Raw genomic sequence first — 14,830 nt, forward strand, 5'->3', positions numbered from 1 at the left:
CAGTGATCCTGTTCTGCCCTAACATAATTGAAAATTATGTGTATTGTAGACTCGCAGCGCTGAAATGTAGACTTGTAAAAATCTGTGGCTCAGGTAGCCTGTGGAGATTGAATTTGGCACACAATGAAGCTTTTATGTAAAGTAAGAATTATAAGCCACCACATCAATATTGTGTTACAGGCATGACAATTCTTGGATGAGGAGGCCTTGAGTCAGGCTCGTCACCTTAAACAATGCTAATGTTTCATACTTTATCAACAGGGCTGGCATTTTGAAAGCCAGCAAATTGGACTTTTTTGCTTTTGCAAACATCCTGCCACTGAAGCTGTGGGTTCACTCGCTTGATGTGGGCATTGGCTGTGGGCTCTGGCCCCCTCTGCTTATCTGACAGACAGAACATCTCACCCTTGGTGGGGCTGGGAGGCTGCTCTGGATCCTGGCCACTTGGTAGAGCTCTTGCAAGTTGTTTTATCGACCCTTGTGCTTTACTGCTTTCCCTTGGGTCTGGTTATTTGATTTTATTTTGTCTCCCACTGGTGTATTATCCACTGGTAAAAATGGAAGCTGTCCAGTCTGTGCTTGTGTGCAAAACTGAGCCCTCTGGGTTTGGACTGTTCCTGCTGGGCTTCATGTGCATGTCCAAGAGAAGCTGTTAGTGCTTTAGCCTTTGCACTGTGAGACTTGGATCCTCTTTACCAGGGGTGGGTAAGAGAAGGGCTTTACTGACAATCCGGACTAAGGGCTTTAAAAGGAGAAAAACAAAGTGTAACAGTAAGATCTTCTGAAACGTTCATCTTGCCCTTAGGTCAGCCTGGTGTAGGAGCTGAAAGTATGCGCTGAAAGCACAGGCTGTTGTGGGATAGAGGTGGAGTGGGAGCAACCATGCCTTCTTGCTCTGTTTCTTCTAATGGAATTTATTGCTAGTAAAAAACAGCAGAACTGACAGTCCTGAAGGCTTTGTAATCCCTGCAATAATTACTGACTGGATGGGGTCTGCTGTGAGCTCACCCCTGCTGCTTGTCAGTGCCTCTGCCCTTGGGGCAGTCTCAGAGAAGCCCACGTGTTTCTCAGCCTGTGTTTTGGGACAGCAGCTGACCTGAGCTCCTCACAGGCTGTCATGGTTGTAGGATTCCAGGGTTGCTTGTGACTGTGGAATGGCCATAGAAGAATGAAGGTGATGAGGTTTTTTTTGTGGGTAATGGCTTGATTGTTCCCTGAAAAGCCACCGTTTCAGCTGTCATGTTCTTGTAGGGGCTTCAGCTGTGGCAGCAGTAGCTTCTTGCTCTCCAAAACTGTTGTGGACTGTGAAGCAGAGTCATGCACACTTTGTGAAGAGTCATGCATCCTGTGAGGACGTTCTCCTTGGAAGAAGGGAAAAAAACTTCACTGGTTGTCTGGAAAACCTGAGGAAGCCAATGGTAGCTGTGACCCCTCAGGACCTGTTCTGCAAATACATGCGCCCCTCCATGTGGTGGTGTTCTGATTACCATCTAAGAAAACTGGTGGGCTTTTGAAAATGTAGCAGTTGACTTGTTTAATAGTGCCATCTGAAAATCTGTAATGTATCAGATTTCCCCTCAGGTTTAAAAGTTGGCTCTCAGTTGGCTTAGGCTTTGGGTCCAAATTCTACACACTCGGGTTGCATTTTTACGCACTTTTTTGAAACCACAAAGGGTTAGAAAGTTGCTTTAGCATCATCTCAACTTTAAAATTTATGTTGTGGTCACGTATATTGAAGAGCAGGGATTTGATGCAAGTGATCAAATATCTGGAGGCTTACAATTGAGTCATAAGAGTTAGAAATATTGCTTATGGGTAGTCTAGTTCTGGTTTGTTTGGGTTTTATTTCTTGTTTTTAAGAAGTGCTGAAACATTCTGGTCCACATTGCACAAATCCCAAATGTGAACATGAATAAAAACAAGACTTCTTGGAACTTGTGGAACTCATATGGGGGCAAAAATCCAGAGTATGGGTTTGTTTATTTGCATTCCAGTAGCTCGGAAAACTCAGGCCCTCCAAGTGATGGGAATTGATAACACGTTATCCTGCTGGCTTCTGCTTCTTGGGCACCTCAGTGCCCAGAATCTTGTGGCAAATAGGCCTTGCATGTGAGTAAATGTTTGGCATACGTGAGCAAATGTGATAGATAGTGATGTGCTGAAAGCATGGAACCAGATCTCCTTCCTTCCTTCGTGGACTTTCAGATACAGCTTCCGTTGTTCGCCTGCAGTGGCGGGGGCTGTTTGTGCATGGTGGTTCTTCAAGATTGCTCCTGCTTAAAAACAAAAAGGAATGGGTAAACATAACTATTTCTCTGGTCAGTATTTTCTAGGAATAGATCTGTCAGGTCAGCCAGTGCCTAGTGTTAAATAGGAGCTTCTGCAGTGGCCTGATCTGTGTGCAGCTGCTTTTCTTAGTTCTGGGAGGGGGCTGGAGGTGTGTGGCCATACACATTTCTTCCAGCACGATACAGGGCTTTTTAGAAGTCCAGTATTAACCTGTGTTAACTGGGACAGCATGGCACCGTGCAGAGAGAAAAGCCTGGGCTGAAATTATATTTAGATGTACAGTGCAGAAGTTTGTTTGGGGTAACTGTTTTCTCTGTGGACCTGCTTTTGTTCACAATAGAGCACTTCTGGTGCAGCGAGCTGAAGCTTTTCTCACTTTTGAATCAGTGCCCCCATATGCTGCAGACGTGGCACCTGTGTGTTCAGCCTGTCTGATGGTGGCAGTGCCACAGAGAAGTTGTGGCTGTCCCCGAGCCAAGGTTGTCTGATAGAAGATAAGAAAATCCATGGTGAATCCAGAAATGGTGAAAAGAGAAAATAAGTGCTAAGACCCAGCAGTGCTGGTCTTTTTGGGGTAGTGCTCTGTCTTTAGGGCTCGTTCAGCACTGGGGAGTTGGAGCAGTTGACTTGGTACATTTGTTGAAAGAAGGCTGACAGATGACCCATTCAGTAATGAGATCATATTCTTAATTCATGATATGTTTTCCCCCTCCTGACACTGATATCCACCTTTTCCCTTGTCCCATCCTAGCCATGGTTATGTTATTTTGTTTCTTTGTGGGTTTTATTTTACTTCTAGATTTGCTACTATTAGTAAAATTGATGTAATACTGTCTTTGCAATCTGTTTTATTTTCTTATTCCTGACCTGTAACACAGTATGAAATTGTTAGTTCTGCACAGATTTTGTCTCCACAAACATGTAAGGTTGTCTTAATTTTTTCAGTTCCTTGCATAAGTTTTAATTTATACTTTTTTATCCATATTACCTAAGATTTGTTATTTTTTTTGCCTTTCTTTTCTGAACTCATTTTTCTTTTCCCATTTTTGTTTCCTCCATCCAGTATCTGCAGATGAAATGGCCACTGCTTGATGTTCAGGCAGGGAGCCTTCAGAGTAGACAAGCCCTCAAGGATGCTAGGTCTCCATCTCCAGCACACATTGTTGTAAGTAAACGCAGAAAGATGTTCTTCCTTTGTTTAAAACAAAAAAAGGCATTTGACATTAATGGCATTGGTTGTCATCAGTTTTCTTTCACACAGACCAAAGGAGAAATACCTCAAAACAAACAGATCCCTAACAAGCGTGTGGTAAAAGGAGGGAATACTTTTGATATCACTGGGCTGTTTATAAAATGATCATCCATGTGCCTTGAAGGAGACCAGGGAGTCAAAAATGCTCTAAATTTACACACTGAAGAATTACATAGTGGCAGTGCAGTCCAGTCAGGCTGGTTTACACATCTGACAGTGTTGAAGTGAAGAGACTGTCTGGAAAGCATTAGAAAAATCAAAACGAAGCTTATTCTATGTCTGCTACTTAAAGAAATCTTTTCTTATTGTACAGTCTTGGATGGGAGTTTGAGAATAGGTCAGGATTTTTACTGGGGTGAAGGCTCAAAAGAGCCAAGTTCAACAAAGCACATGTTTTTTTGTGTTGTGATGACTTCTCATTTAGTATAAACATTGTTATCAAATGCTTACTGCTACCTGCAAAATATAACACTCCCTTTATAATGAATAGTATTTTTAAAAATACTATTATTTATTAACGTCTAACATAAATTTTCAATTCTTGGTTAATTTTCTTGTGCTTCTGTTGTGAAAACAATGTTGAGTTTGCAATGTTCAGTACAAATTTACATGAGAGTGGTTTGGGGGTTTATTTTACTTTCTAAAATAGTATCCATAGAGATCTAGAAGGAAATGGTTTGTTTATGTGGTGATTTGCAAGAGAGATGATATGCAATGGTCCATCCTCACCTACTTCCAATGTCAGTGCTATCTATTGTTAAGGAGCATCTCAGTTCTCACTGTTCATCTGGGAAATTTACCTCTGGAGAGAATGGCATGTAGTGGGTTAGAATATTTCTTCTGAAAAAATTCACCATCAAGTTTAATGTGACTTTTTAAAAAACTTTTTTACAACCATTGGATGATAAGGTAAATAGCAGGAAAAGAAACTACTCATTCTTTACTTTTTGCTCTATCGTCTAGAGCTGACACAACTGGTAGATCATCCAAGGCATACATTGGTTTTGCTAGAAATCTCAAATCATACTAAACATTTTGAGGTGCTTCTTTTTCCATTGTTGTCTCTTTAAAATGGGAATTGTCAGCCCATTGTAATGAGTGTCATAGTTCTTTATTCAAAAGAAAAAAAGATTTCCTATATTTTAGAATCCATAGATTCTAAACCATCCTTCAATCCATCAGAGAGCAATTGGAACAAGACTGGTATCTGCCTAGTTGATATCTAGTGCTGCCTGCTTCACTTTTTCAGAATTACTTTGCTTTTCCTTCCTGTCCACTTTGGCTGTCACTGGAGGAAGAGATCAGAGAAAAAATGCCTGGCTGGTTAATCAGAGATCTACAGTCATCAAAACCTGCCATCATCTTACTCCTAATAAGAAATGAGCTAGAGAAACTTTCCTGTTTTAATTCTTTTCTTTTTACTGCTGTGTCAGGGGACTGACACGGGGAATGTTCCTGGGGCTCTGCTGCGGTGGAATGGTGTCAGGCTCCTAGGAAGAGATGGGGAGGGAGCAAGAGGCTTCTCCTGGGTGGTTGCAGCTGGGGAGGACAGGATGAGTTTTGTTGGGAGCACCTGAGTTTCCCAGTGCTGAGCGCCCACTGTCCCTGAGCCTCCTGCCCTGCAGGGGAGTGGAACCCAGAGCAGCCTGTGGTGCTGAGGGGTTTGGCTGGGCTCTCGGCTCTCCTGACTCTCTCCAGCTCTTCCACCCAGGTTTGGGCAAGGTGGAGATGAGTGGTCAACAAAATATACAGAAAAGGTTCAAAAATCATAATCATTTTGGAAAACGGAGCGAAACTTGCTTCCAGGGAGGCTGAGGTTGATCTGCTTTGTGTTTTGACCATTTATGGGGTTCTTATGGGTCTCTTTAAAAGCTGTTTCACTCTGCTATTCAATAAAAAGCATATTTACCATAGCAACCACTTAGGCCATGAGGAACATATACTACCTCCGAGATGGAGGCCACTTTCCAAAAGAGCCACAGCTGGCATTTGTAATGTGATCTTTTGTGCTACTTATAATGTTGGAGAGAGAGGAGGCGGAGAAGGGAGTGAGGGGAAGAGCAGTGGGTTTTTGGGAGGGGGGGGGGGAGGTTCTGCAGGTTTAATGTTTATTTCTAGCAGCAAATTGTTTTGCTTTGTTCTGTTAAAATATATAAATAAGGGGCAGCTTTTTCCACCCTTTTTCCTGGCACCAACCCCAAGCCACATTAATTCTGTGGAGTGAAAATGGTCCTTTTTTTTTGGTAAATAAAGTTAGAGCAGGTAAAGGCATTTGGGGGAGATAAAGTGGCTGCAGATGCCAGTTGGCCTGGGATGTGTCAGGCATCTCTGGTGTCCCCGTTGCTGCTGCTGTGCCTGCCCACTGCACCTGGGACCTGGCTGCTCTTGCTCAGGGCTCTCCATCCACTTCTGCATTTGTGAAAACACAGTTAATCTTTTTGTGGAACAGTGATGGGTATTTCATGGGCTTCCTGATGTTTTTGTGCAAGTGTAACGTGTAGGGATAGAAACTGGTTCTCTACCCTGGCTGCTGTGCTTAGTCTACCCGTCAAGTGTACCTATGCCTGTTTTTCATCTTCAAATCAGTTGGGCTGCCCTGAAGATCTGTCGGAAAATGCTAACACCTGCAAATCACTTCTTATCTTTCCCCTATCTCTGAAATCAGGATTTGAGGCTAATCTTCATAGGTGGATTACAAAGAGAGGAAAGGAGAGTTTGACGGCTTGGGTTCCCCCCCACCTTTTCCCCCCCCCCCACCTTTTCCCCCCCACACTTTATTTTTCCTTCTCCCCCCCGTTTTTTGGGGTTCCCCCCCAATTTTTTTTTTTTTTAGCACTCTTTCTTCTCAGTGCTTGGCTGTGACAATCACAAGCTCTGTGTTGGCCTTTATTCCCAGCTCCAATGAAACTCCCCTCAGGAGTTCAGCTTAATGACTCAAGGCTGCATAACATGGCTGTCTGTAATGTCTTAAATAAAATCTGTTCTATTTGTCAGCCATCCTCCTTTCAGATTTGTTTAAGAACATTAAGTTAAGACTACAAAAATTGAAGCAAAAGACCAGCATGAATAATTTGGCTGGATTGCTGTCCCCAGTGCCGAGGGCTGGGTTAATACTGCTTTTTCATGGTGCTTGAGAGAGTCTCCAAGGCCCATAATGAGAAACAGAATATTAAACTGAAATTATGTTCAGTATGTCTTGAGGAAGGTACAGCATGAGGCTCCATTTAAGACCAGTGCATTTATTTACATTTAGGTGCTTCACTCATCTGGTAAGACTTTTTGCATCTTGCTCTGGCACAGTAATGCTACTCATGTGTCCAAAGGTAAAAGAAAACTGGGGGAAAAATTGTTTTAATAGTATATTATTAAGCTTGCTATGTCAAAATTTTGAATTCAGCCTGCAGTTAGTACTATTATGAGGCTGGGATATTTTTAATGCGTTTTTTATGGTTATTTCCCCTCTTTTTTTTCTGACCTTTGATTTCATTGAAGGTATTAAGATTTTGTGAAGCAGTCTTAACAAGAAGTTTTGGGTGTAAAGCAGACCCCAGCTGGGTGCCTTGCTCTCAGGGGATGAGGTGCTAGTTGTCCTGAAGTCCCATGGTCAGTGTGCACCTGGTCTGATCCACATGTGTGCTGCCAGCATGATGATAAGTATGAGGGATGGGTGATGTAGGAGTGGGAATCTCACAGAAACATTTTCTGTTGCAGCCTGGACAGGCAAATGAAAATGAGCAAGGTATGTCTATGTGAGGATCTCCAAAATCTGCTCACTGCACAAAGCAAGCTCCTTTAAAACCTTTTTTATCTGTGTGCATTCCTACAACCTTATTAGAGAAAATCAGTGCTGCTCTTCCCTGTTCTCTGCAAAGTAAATACTCTGACTTGGCCATACCCTGTTTGGGGCAGGAGTGTGGGTGAAAGACCAGTCCTGGGGTCCTGTCTCCTGCAGGCTGTGCAAAGACTTGCCTTTAGTTTCCTTTGTGGCTGGCAGAAACATTCAGAACCCAAGATGATGGTGGCTCAGTACAACATATTCCTCATAAAACACTAAGGGGTTTAAAAAATTCCTGAATTTTGAAGTAAATGTCAATGTTAACCTCGGGAGGAGGACTTCCAGTACTTTTTGGCCTAATATGTAAGGAACACAGTCATATAGTAGACTGAATCACCAAGAACAAAGAATCACTGTGCAGTGGTGTATCTATTTTTTTTTTCTTTTCCTTTTTTTCTTCTTCTTTTTTTTTTTTTTTTAAAGTAAAAATGTTTTTTTCAAAACATAATGTGACAAGCAAAACTGAAGGCAAAACCATCTGAAAGGTACTGACTGTTCTCAGCCTCTTCGATGAGCGTGGACAGCAGGCGTCTGGGGCCTCTGGGTGGTTTGGAGAGATCAGGAGTTTTTTATCCCAGAGCGACTGGACTTGAAGCTGAACAGTTTGCCCTGTCCATTCCCTAATTTTTTTTGTCTAATGTGGTTTGTACTTCTGCATTTTAAAGAAAAAAAACCCAAATGCCTACTAGCAACAGTTAGGTTGCTGTTAGGCAGATTTTAAAATGCAGATTGTCACTCCATACATATGTCCTGTATGTGTGGAACCACCTGAAACCATCATCTTGTAGCCTCCACTCAGAGTGCTCCAAGAGGGCTTTTAAAGCTCTTGCTTTGTCTTCACTGTTTTGTGATTGGAAGACTGTTCTTCCTCTGCAGTAACCTCTTGAGATGTTTGTGGATTCCAGGCTGCCTGCAGCCATGATGGGACACTCTCTTGTGTCCCTAGAGATCTGCAGGGTGATCAGGAACAGGTGGTGTTGTGGGGGGAAGGATTTGGCTGGGCATCACTGATATCAGTGCCTGGTGGGGAGAGGGACACGTTGTGGGAAGGAGGAGAGGGCTGTGCCTGAGCTGTCCTGGTGCCCAGTCAATCCCTGATGGCTCATAGGTCACGGACCCAACGCGCAGATCCCTGAGACTCACACTGCAGAAACACCCACGCAGACTTAATTGGAAAGCTCCTTTAGTGGCTCTCTCCCTTTTAAATACTCCATACTTTATTTGGCTAATTGCTCTGGCAATTGCAAAGTAAATAAAATGTTTCATTAATACATGCCCAAAAGTGTGCAAACATCTTGTCCTGAATTTTTGGAGCTTCTTGGAATTAAGCCACAGAACAAATTAAGCTTGCTGAGAATTTTGTGGCTGAATCTTTCACCACTAATTCCTTTTGATTTTTTGTTGGAGAGGGTTGTGTTTAAAAAAATTCTGTGTACAAACCAGAATGTTTGGGGCTAAGTATAGAATTCACCTAAAGGCAGCCCAATAAAATTGTTTTGGATGGGTTCCTATAAAACACACCCATTATATTCATTAAATATGAATGGAAACCTAGCACTTGGTTTGTTAGACAACAGAAGAAATGTGGGCTCCTTGAAGGTAATTGACTTGGTAATTCGATATGTTTGCAAAACAGTTCAGACTTTAGGGGACTGCTTCATGCCCTTGTGTTTACTCTGTAACACAATGTCCATCTCTGCATCCCTCAGTTTCAGTACTGGAGGTAACTCCTCTGCTGTAATGCTGAGACTGGGGAAATGTGTAGGCTTGTACCTCTTACTGTGAAGTGAGCAGGAATTTAATGCTTCTGCAAACATCAGTCAGCACTAAAGCACCTTCAGAAGACACCTTGGGGCTGGATTGGCAGCTGGGATGAATTGTCACGCTTGGTTGTAGTCAGGAGACCTGTGAGTAGTTCCGAGAACTCTGAAGTATTTGGATGCTGGGATATTTCAGCTGTGAATAAATGCTGTAAAATGTATAGTACTGCCAACCCCAATTGTTCTAGGATCATGAGTCAGGCCTCAAAAGACCATGAGGATTTGTGGGGGGGTTTTGTGTGTTGTTTTTGTTTGTTTTCTATTTCTTAAATAATACATTTTGTATTCTCTTTATTTGTTCTGTTTCCTGAGCCTGCAGGGTATACTCTGCTCAGTCTCAAAGTTTTCTCTATAGCAGTTTGTGAGCTTGCTGTGTGCTGTAAGCAGAGTCTGAGGTTCTTCCCTAAACACTTGACTTCAAGGCTACCATGCCTTGAAAAACAGCAAGTATTGCTAGACTGGCTGTAAAACTGTAGGAGTTAGCAACCCTAAGTGTTGCTCCAGGAGAAGGCAGCTGAGCAGGTGTGTTAGCATACGCTTGGCTCAATCAAACCCTCATCTGCTGAGCATCCATTTCTTGTGAATCGTCTGGTTTGACTTTGGGAGAACCTGGTCCTTGGTGCTGGCAAAGGCTCTGAGTGCTGGGGTGACTTACCTTGTGATGGGTGGCTGCAACATTTCCAGGCAGGTCAGGCTTCTCTAACATCACTGGGGATGGCTCAGCAGGTCCTCCTGAAGTAGCAGGTTTATAGCCATGGATATTGCAGTGAACTAGCAGCAGTTTTGGTTTCCTGAAGAGGCTGTGCAGTCTTGCATGTAAGTTGGAGCCTTGAGATTTGGCATTTTGGTTTGTTACGACACACCAAAATATATCTCTCTCTGACATATCTGGGTATTGAAGCTGTCTAGGTGAAGAGGAAGCAAGACAAAAGCTTGTTCATGAGATCATCTTAAGAAAGATGTCGCTGCGCTGCCTTTGGCGTGGTTGAAAGTGCATCTACAGCAAGATTCCCTCTTGTATCTTTTATTCATAAAATAACCCATTACGTCCCTAATGTGACACAAATAGGATACCCAAATTCTGGCCATTTTTGACTAGTTAATCTGGGATACAATAAACCTTCATAGAGCAACATTTTGAGAAACCTACACTGGCAAGATGGTTTGGGGGAGTATTTCAGCACAGAGTAGCGCAAGCTGCATTTTGAATTCAATCCCATGGCAGTTTGTTATGCTGGAGCATGCATGTTAAATGACCTTCTAGGGACTTGTGTGGCCCTACAATTAAATATCAGCAGGCTCTCCAGCAGCAGAGTGGTTGTGCCAGGCGGAATGGGGAGGATGCAGACGGCTGGTCCCCAGGGCCCCGGGTGGGTGCGAGGGCTGCAGCAGCAGCAGCTCGGCCTTGGCAGCGGGCGAGGAGCCGCAGCAGCGCCGGGTGATGCTGCAGAGCCAGATGGGTGAGCGTGTCAGATCAAAGTTGATGTGTACCGAGGGTGGCAGACTTGGCAGGGCCACTCACCGCAGGTCCTCCTCCCCGTGCACCCTGTCTGCAGCTGAAGTTTGTGTCTGGATTCAATCTGGAGCTTAGAGAAGTAGGTACTGAATGATGCAACCTCCTCTGGAGCCAGCGCCCAGAGTGGAGCAGGAGCAGCCATCATGTGTAGAGCAGAAGGTTTAATGGGAATGATATGGCCCCGGCACTTGGTTTTCTCCAAATTTCTAGAACCACAGTCTTCCCTTACCAGTACAGCTCTGGGCTTGTTGATGCAGAATGGAAAAGCCCAAATATGCAGTGGAAGTAGCTGTCTCAGAATAACTATTCCTCATTATCTCTCCATGCGGCCACTCTTTTTCAGCAGTAAGAGGTCCTTTGTGTGGTTTAGCTTAATCCGCTTTGGAAACGGATTAAGCTAAATCTCACAAAGGAACTCTTAGTGCTGAATAACAGTGTCCACACGGAAAGATAATTCGAAATAGTTGTTCTGCGTTTTTCAATTCACACTTGAGCACAAAAACTTTCCCGTGCAGATGAGCCTACTTGAATATGAACTGCCTATTTTCTGTCTAAACAAGGTCTGTGTGCTGTGTCCAGGTGCTGTAGTAAAGTAAACAGCACGTATTTTTCATTAAAAAGAAAGGAAGGAAACTGGCATTACTGGGCTCAGGACCATTTTTTTTGCCAGCTTGCTCAAGCCCAGGATTATTGCTTTTCTCACCAGTTCATGTGGTTTGGGATTAGATTATTCATGGGATGCTTTACTTTCTGGAATGTGTCGACATTTCTACTCTCTCTTCTGAAAGAAACTGGAGCTGCCTTGTAAGTCACTGCATAAAGAGAAGGAAGGATGCTTTCTGCTCTGCCCTATGCAGACCTGTTTGGCAAGGGGCAGACCCATTTTGGAAAGCTTTTGAGGAGTTAGAGATGTTACAAATAACAAGGAGAGATGCCTTTGTAAAACAAGCTTCCATCCCTAACCAGTCTCAAGCAGTGCTCTGTGCCTGTTTTCACAAAAGGAAGCTAGAAATAGCTGTCAAACAGATTTTGGGTTTGGATATGCAGTGGGCTGGTGACAGGGGTCTGGTTCCAGGGGAGCTTACTTGGAAGCTTTGCTCGTACCTAGCAGACACCTGTAAGTAAAGTCATTGAGCACTTTACCAAGGTAGGGAAGCATTGCTCACTCCTCTGTTTCACTGGTATGGCCAGAACAGATGCTAACTTTCCCAAGCTGATTTTGAGAAACTGATGAGTTCCACATCTGGATTTTAGAGGCAAGCAAATAAGCCTGTAGCCCCATAGGAAAGCAAAAAAAACCCTCCAGAAACTGAAGTAGTTTTTGAAATCTAAACCCAAAATCCTTACATGTATCAGACCTTAGAGGAAAGCCACTTTTGGTATCATTTAGGTCCTGTTGTCAGATGTACCTTACACCTCATGTCTTGGAATTAGTAAGTTTGGGGGAACTAGACCAGTCCCTCCTCTACCTTGGCTGGCAGGATCCATCTACCCAAGCCCCCATCTGTAGGAATAATATGTGCAAAATGAGGGATAAGCTGGTAGCTGGTCATGGACATGCATGGTTTGAGCACATATATTTGTGTATATAGGAGGAAGGGTGTTTTCTGATTTGCCTCCCTGATGGAAGTAAGAAGTAACCAAGTTTTGGGGTTTGGTTTGAGGGGTTTTTTGTTGTTGCTACTTCTTTTCCCCCAACCTGATTAAGGACCTGATGGTGACCCTGGGCCCTGCAGTGCAAGCCTGCAGAAAGAGGTGCAGTTTCCTAGGAGAGGCAAGTGGTTCTTTAACATGCATTTTTCCTGTTGGCAGGACTCAAAGACTTCTCAACTACTATTACTGTGGAAACTAGCTTCCCCTTCCTTTTTACTTTTTAGGCCTTGATTCAAGAAATCATTAAACATGCGTTGATGTCCATCGGTGTTCAGGACAACACTTAAGCATGTGCTCAAAGTGTTGTCTTGTGTAGTGACGCTTTTCTGAGTTGGGGTGCTGGAAATGAGCATTTATATGAGGTAAAGTCACTTCCTGAGAGATGGTTGCAGCCTCTGCCTGCCCCCCAGCTACTGAAAAGAAAGAGGAGGAGAAGGAATAGTGTGACCTGAACTCTTCTCCCCTGTAGTTTGTCCTTGAGCTGACATATTTCTTCCCAGGGCAGAAGAAAAGTTGAAGAAGGGTTTTGGTCTCTTGATGCTTGTCTGCCCACTGGGAAATGAACAAAATCTGAACATGGTCTCCTTCTCTGGCTATAAGGATAGTGTCTGGGAAAAGAAAGAAAACAAAAAAAGTTGTCCTAATCTGTGCCTGCAGAGCTCTGCAATGTCAGTACTGAGTGTTGTGGGCATCTGACTGCCCTGTAATAAGGAAATTATGTTTTGTGGAGGAAAGCAGAATCAAGAGACCTGAAAGCTGCCAGACTTTCTTACTGAGCACTTACAGCTCCTGCCAAGCAGCTGCATGGAAGCCATATCATTAGAAAACCCCAAATGTCTGCAGTGAAGTTTTCCCTGGCGGCAGAACTTCTGTCACTGCATGTTGGGCATGTCTACGTGGTTAATTAATATTAAGCAAGCAGGAGTTTGAATTGCTAAAGCTGTAACTGCTCCACGTTGACTCCTCATGTCAATGCTTTTCAGGCATGTCCAGCTCTTTGGAGGGAAGTAGTTTACTGGACATGAAATAACCTGCTCCTTATTAAAGGGCTCTGATGGCCAGGATGGGTTACTTTGGGATAAGCTCCGGTGTGAATCTGAGGCAATGCTGGTTGCTCCACCATTGCTGCCCGAGGGGTAAACGTGAGGCAGCAGCTGCCATTTGGACTGAAGGTGTCCCACATGTGGCTGGGCAGTTACAGAGGTGCTATAAGGCCTTGCTGGGCTCACCCTGCAGTGACTTGTTCTGCTCATCATGCCCGGGGCATGTCCAAGGAGTGTCCGCTCACACCGGAGATGGACTGTTAAACTCCATTCCTGCACAGACAGCACTTGGACACCTCAGGTCACTCTGCTGAGGAGCGTGTGGGGTGAGTAAACAGTGAGAAACTGTGAGGGAGTAGTCCCAGCACTGGTGGGAGAGGAAAAGAGACAAAGAGCTGGTGCCATGTTCTTGTCTGGCCAACTCAAGCTGCTCCATGCCTGGGTGCCCATCTGGGCTTGTGACTCTTGAATTAAAGCATTACCCTGCTCCTGTTCGTTGGTGGTTGGACTGGGAGCCTTAGTCTGGGGTTGGAAAATTAGGTACCCTTCCCTTCCCAAGTGCCATTCAAGCATGATAGTGGCTTCTCTCTGTGGATACAGTTTCACTGCTGTGACTGTGTAAGGGGCAGGTCAAAGCACTTGGTGCAAATTAAAGACAATTTCATTATCATTTTATTGTTATCTGTATTTAGGAAGATCTAGTAGGCAAGGAACTGTCAGAAAAGCAGATTGTTGTTGCAGCCTCAGATTGCCCAAATCCAGGGGAGATGGGGCTGTGCAGTGCACGGCACAGCAGTGGTTGGGTTGCTGTACGTGTGTGGTGTGACGGGCACCGTATGCTCACGTCCCTTTCCCACAAAGGTAACGTGTTCTGCATATCAGATCATGGCAAAGCTGGAAGCAATGTACAGCTCCCCTGAGTCTGAGTTCACAGTCCAGACTGGTAGGCTAGCCTGTCTTTGACATGCATATTTAATGCTGTAGTTGTCTTTGCATATTTTGCTGGAGGGGACTAAAGGCAAAAAAACCCAAAAACTGGTTGCTCACCTGTCCTTCAGCACAGGTGAGCTTTGCACTTTTTCCCTTGGACATCTGTGAGACATTTAAAAGAGCATCATGGGTTCCTGACATCAAAGAGTTAATAGCAGTGAGTGGGTACAATAGCTCATTAGGACTTAAACGTGGGCTGCAAACTCAGAAATCTTGATAATTTTGGTCTATAAGGACACTGAACTTTCAACCCTAGTTCAGCAATAATAAATGGCTGTTAAGTAAGGCTTCCTTTTATGAAGAGAGGGTGGATGGATGCATTTCAATGGGCTTTAAAAGTATTGCTACTCGTTTCAGCGTCTGCTGGCCGAACGCATCCGGGCATGGGAAGGCATTTCAAGATCTGCACAAAAAGCACTTTGAAGTATAACC

General features: G+C 44.0%; 1 protein-coding gene across 17 annotated transcripts in view; it reads left to right on the plus strand.

Moving 5' to 3' along the window:
- The window catches only part of TCF7L2 (transcription factor 7 like 2), a 173,789-nt gene that overhangs the window by 58,994 nt on the left and 99,965 nt on the right, over window positions 1–14,830 (plus strand). For 14 of the 17 annotated variants that reach the window (XM_088059462.1, XM_088059463.1, XM_014250447.2 and 11 more), the window contains one exon: window positions 3,353–3,454. The exons of the other annotated variants lie outside the window; for them this stretch is intronic. In XM_088059462.1, the coding sequence (XP_087915588.1) occupies window positions 3,353–3,454 (102 nt within the window). The remainder of the gene's footprint in view (window positions 1–3,352; window positions 3,455–14,830) is intronic. 17 annotated transcript variants of the gene reach the window in all.

Source organism: Pseudopodoces humilis, chromosome 9 (assembly GCF_049639895.1).
Source record: "Pseudopodoces humilis isolate 2021_Gansu_Grassland_sample_001 chromosome 9, ASM4963989v1, whole genome shotgun sequence".
Classification (NCBI taxonomy): Eukaryota; Metazoa; Chordata; class Aves; order Passeriformes; family Paridae; genus Pseudopodoces; species Pseudopodoces humilis.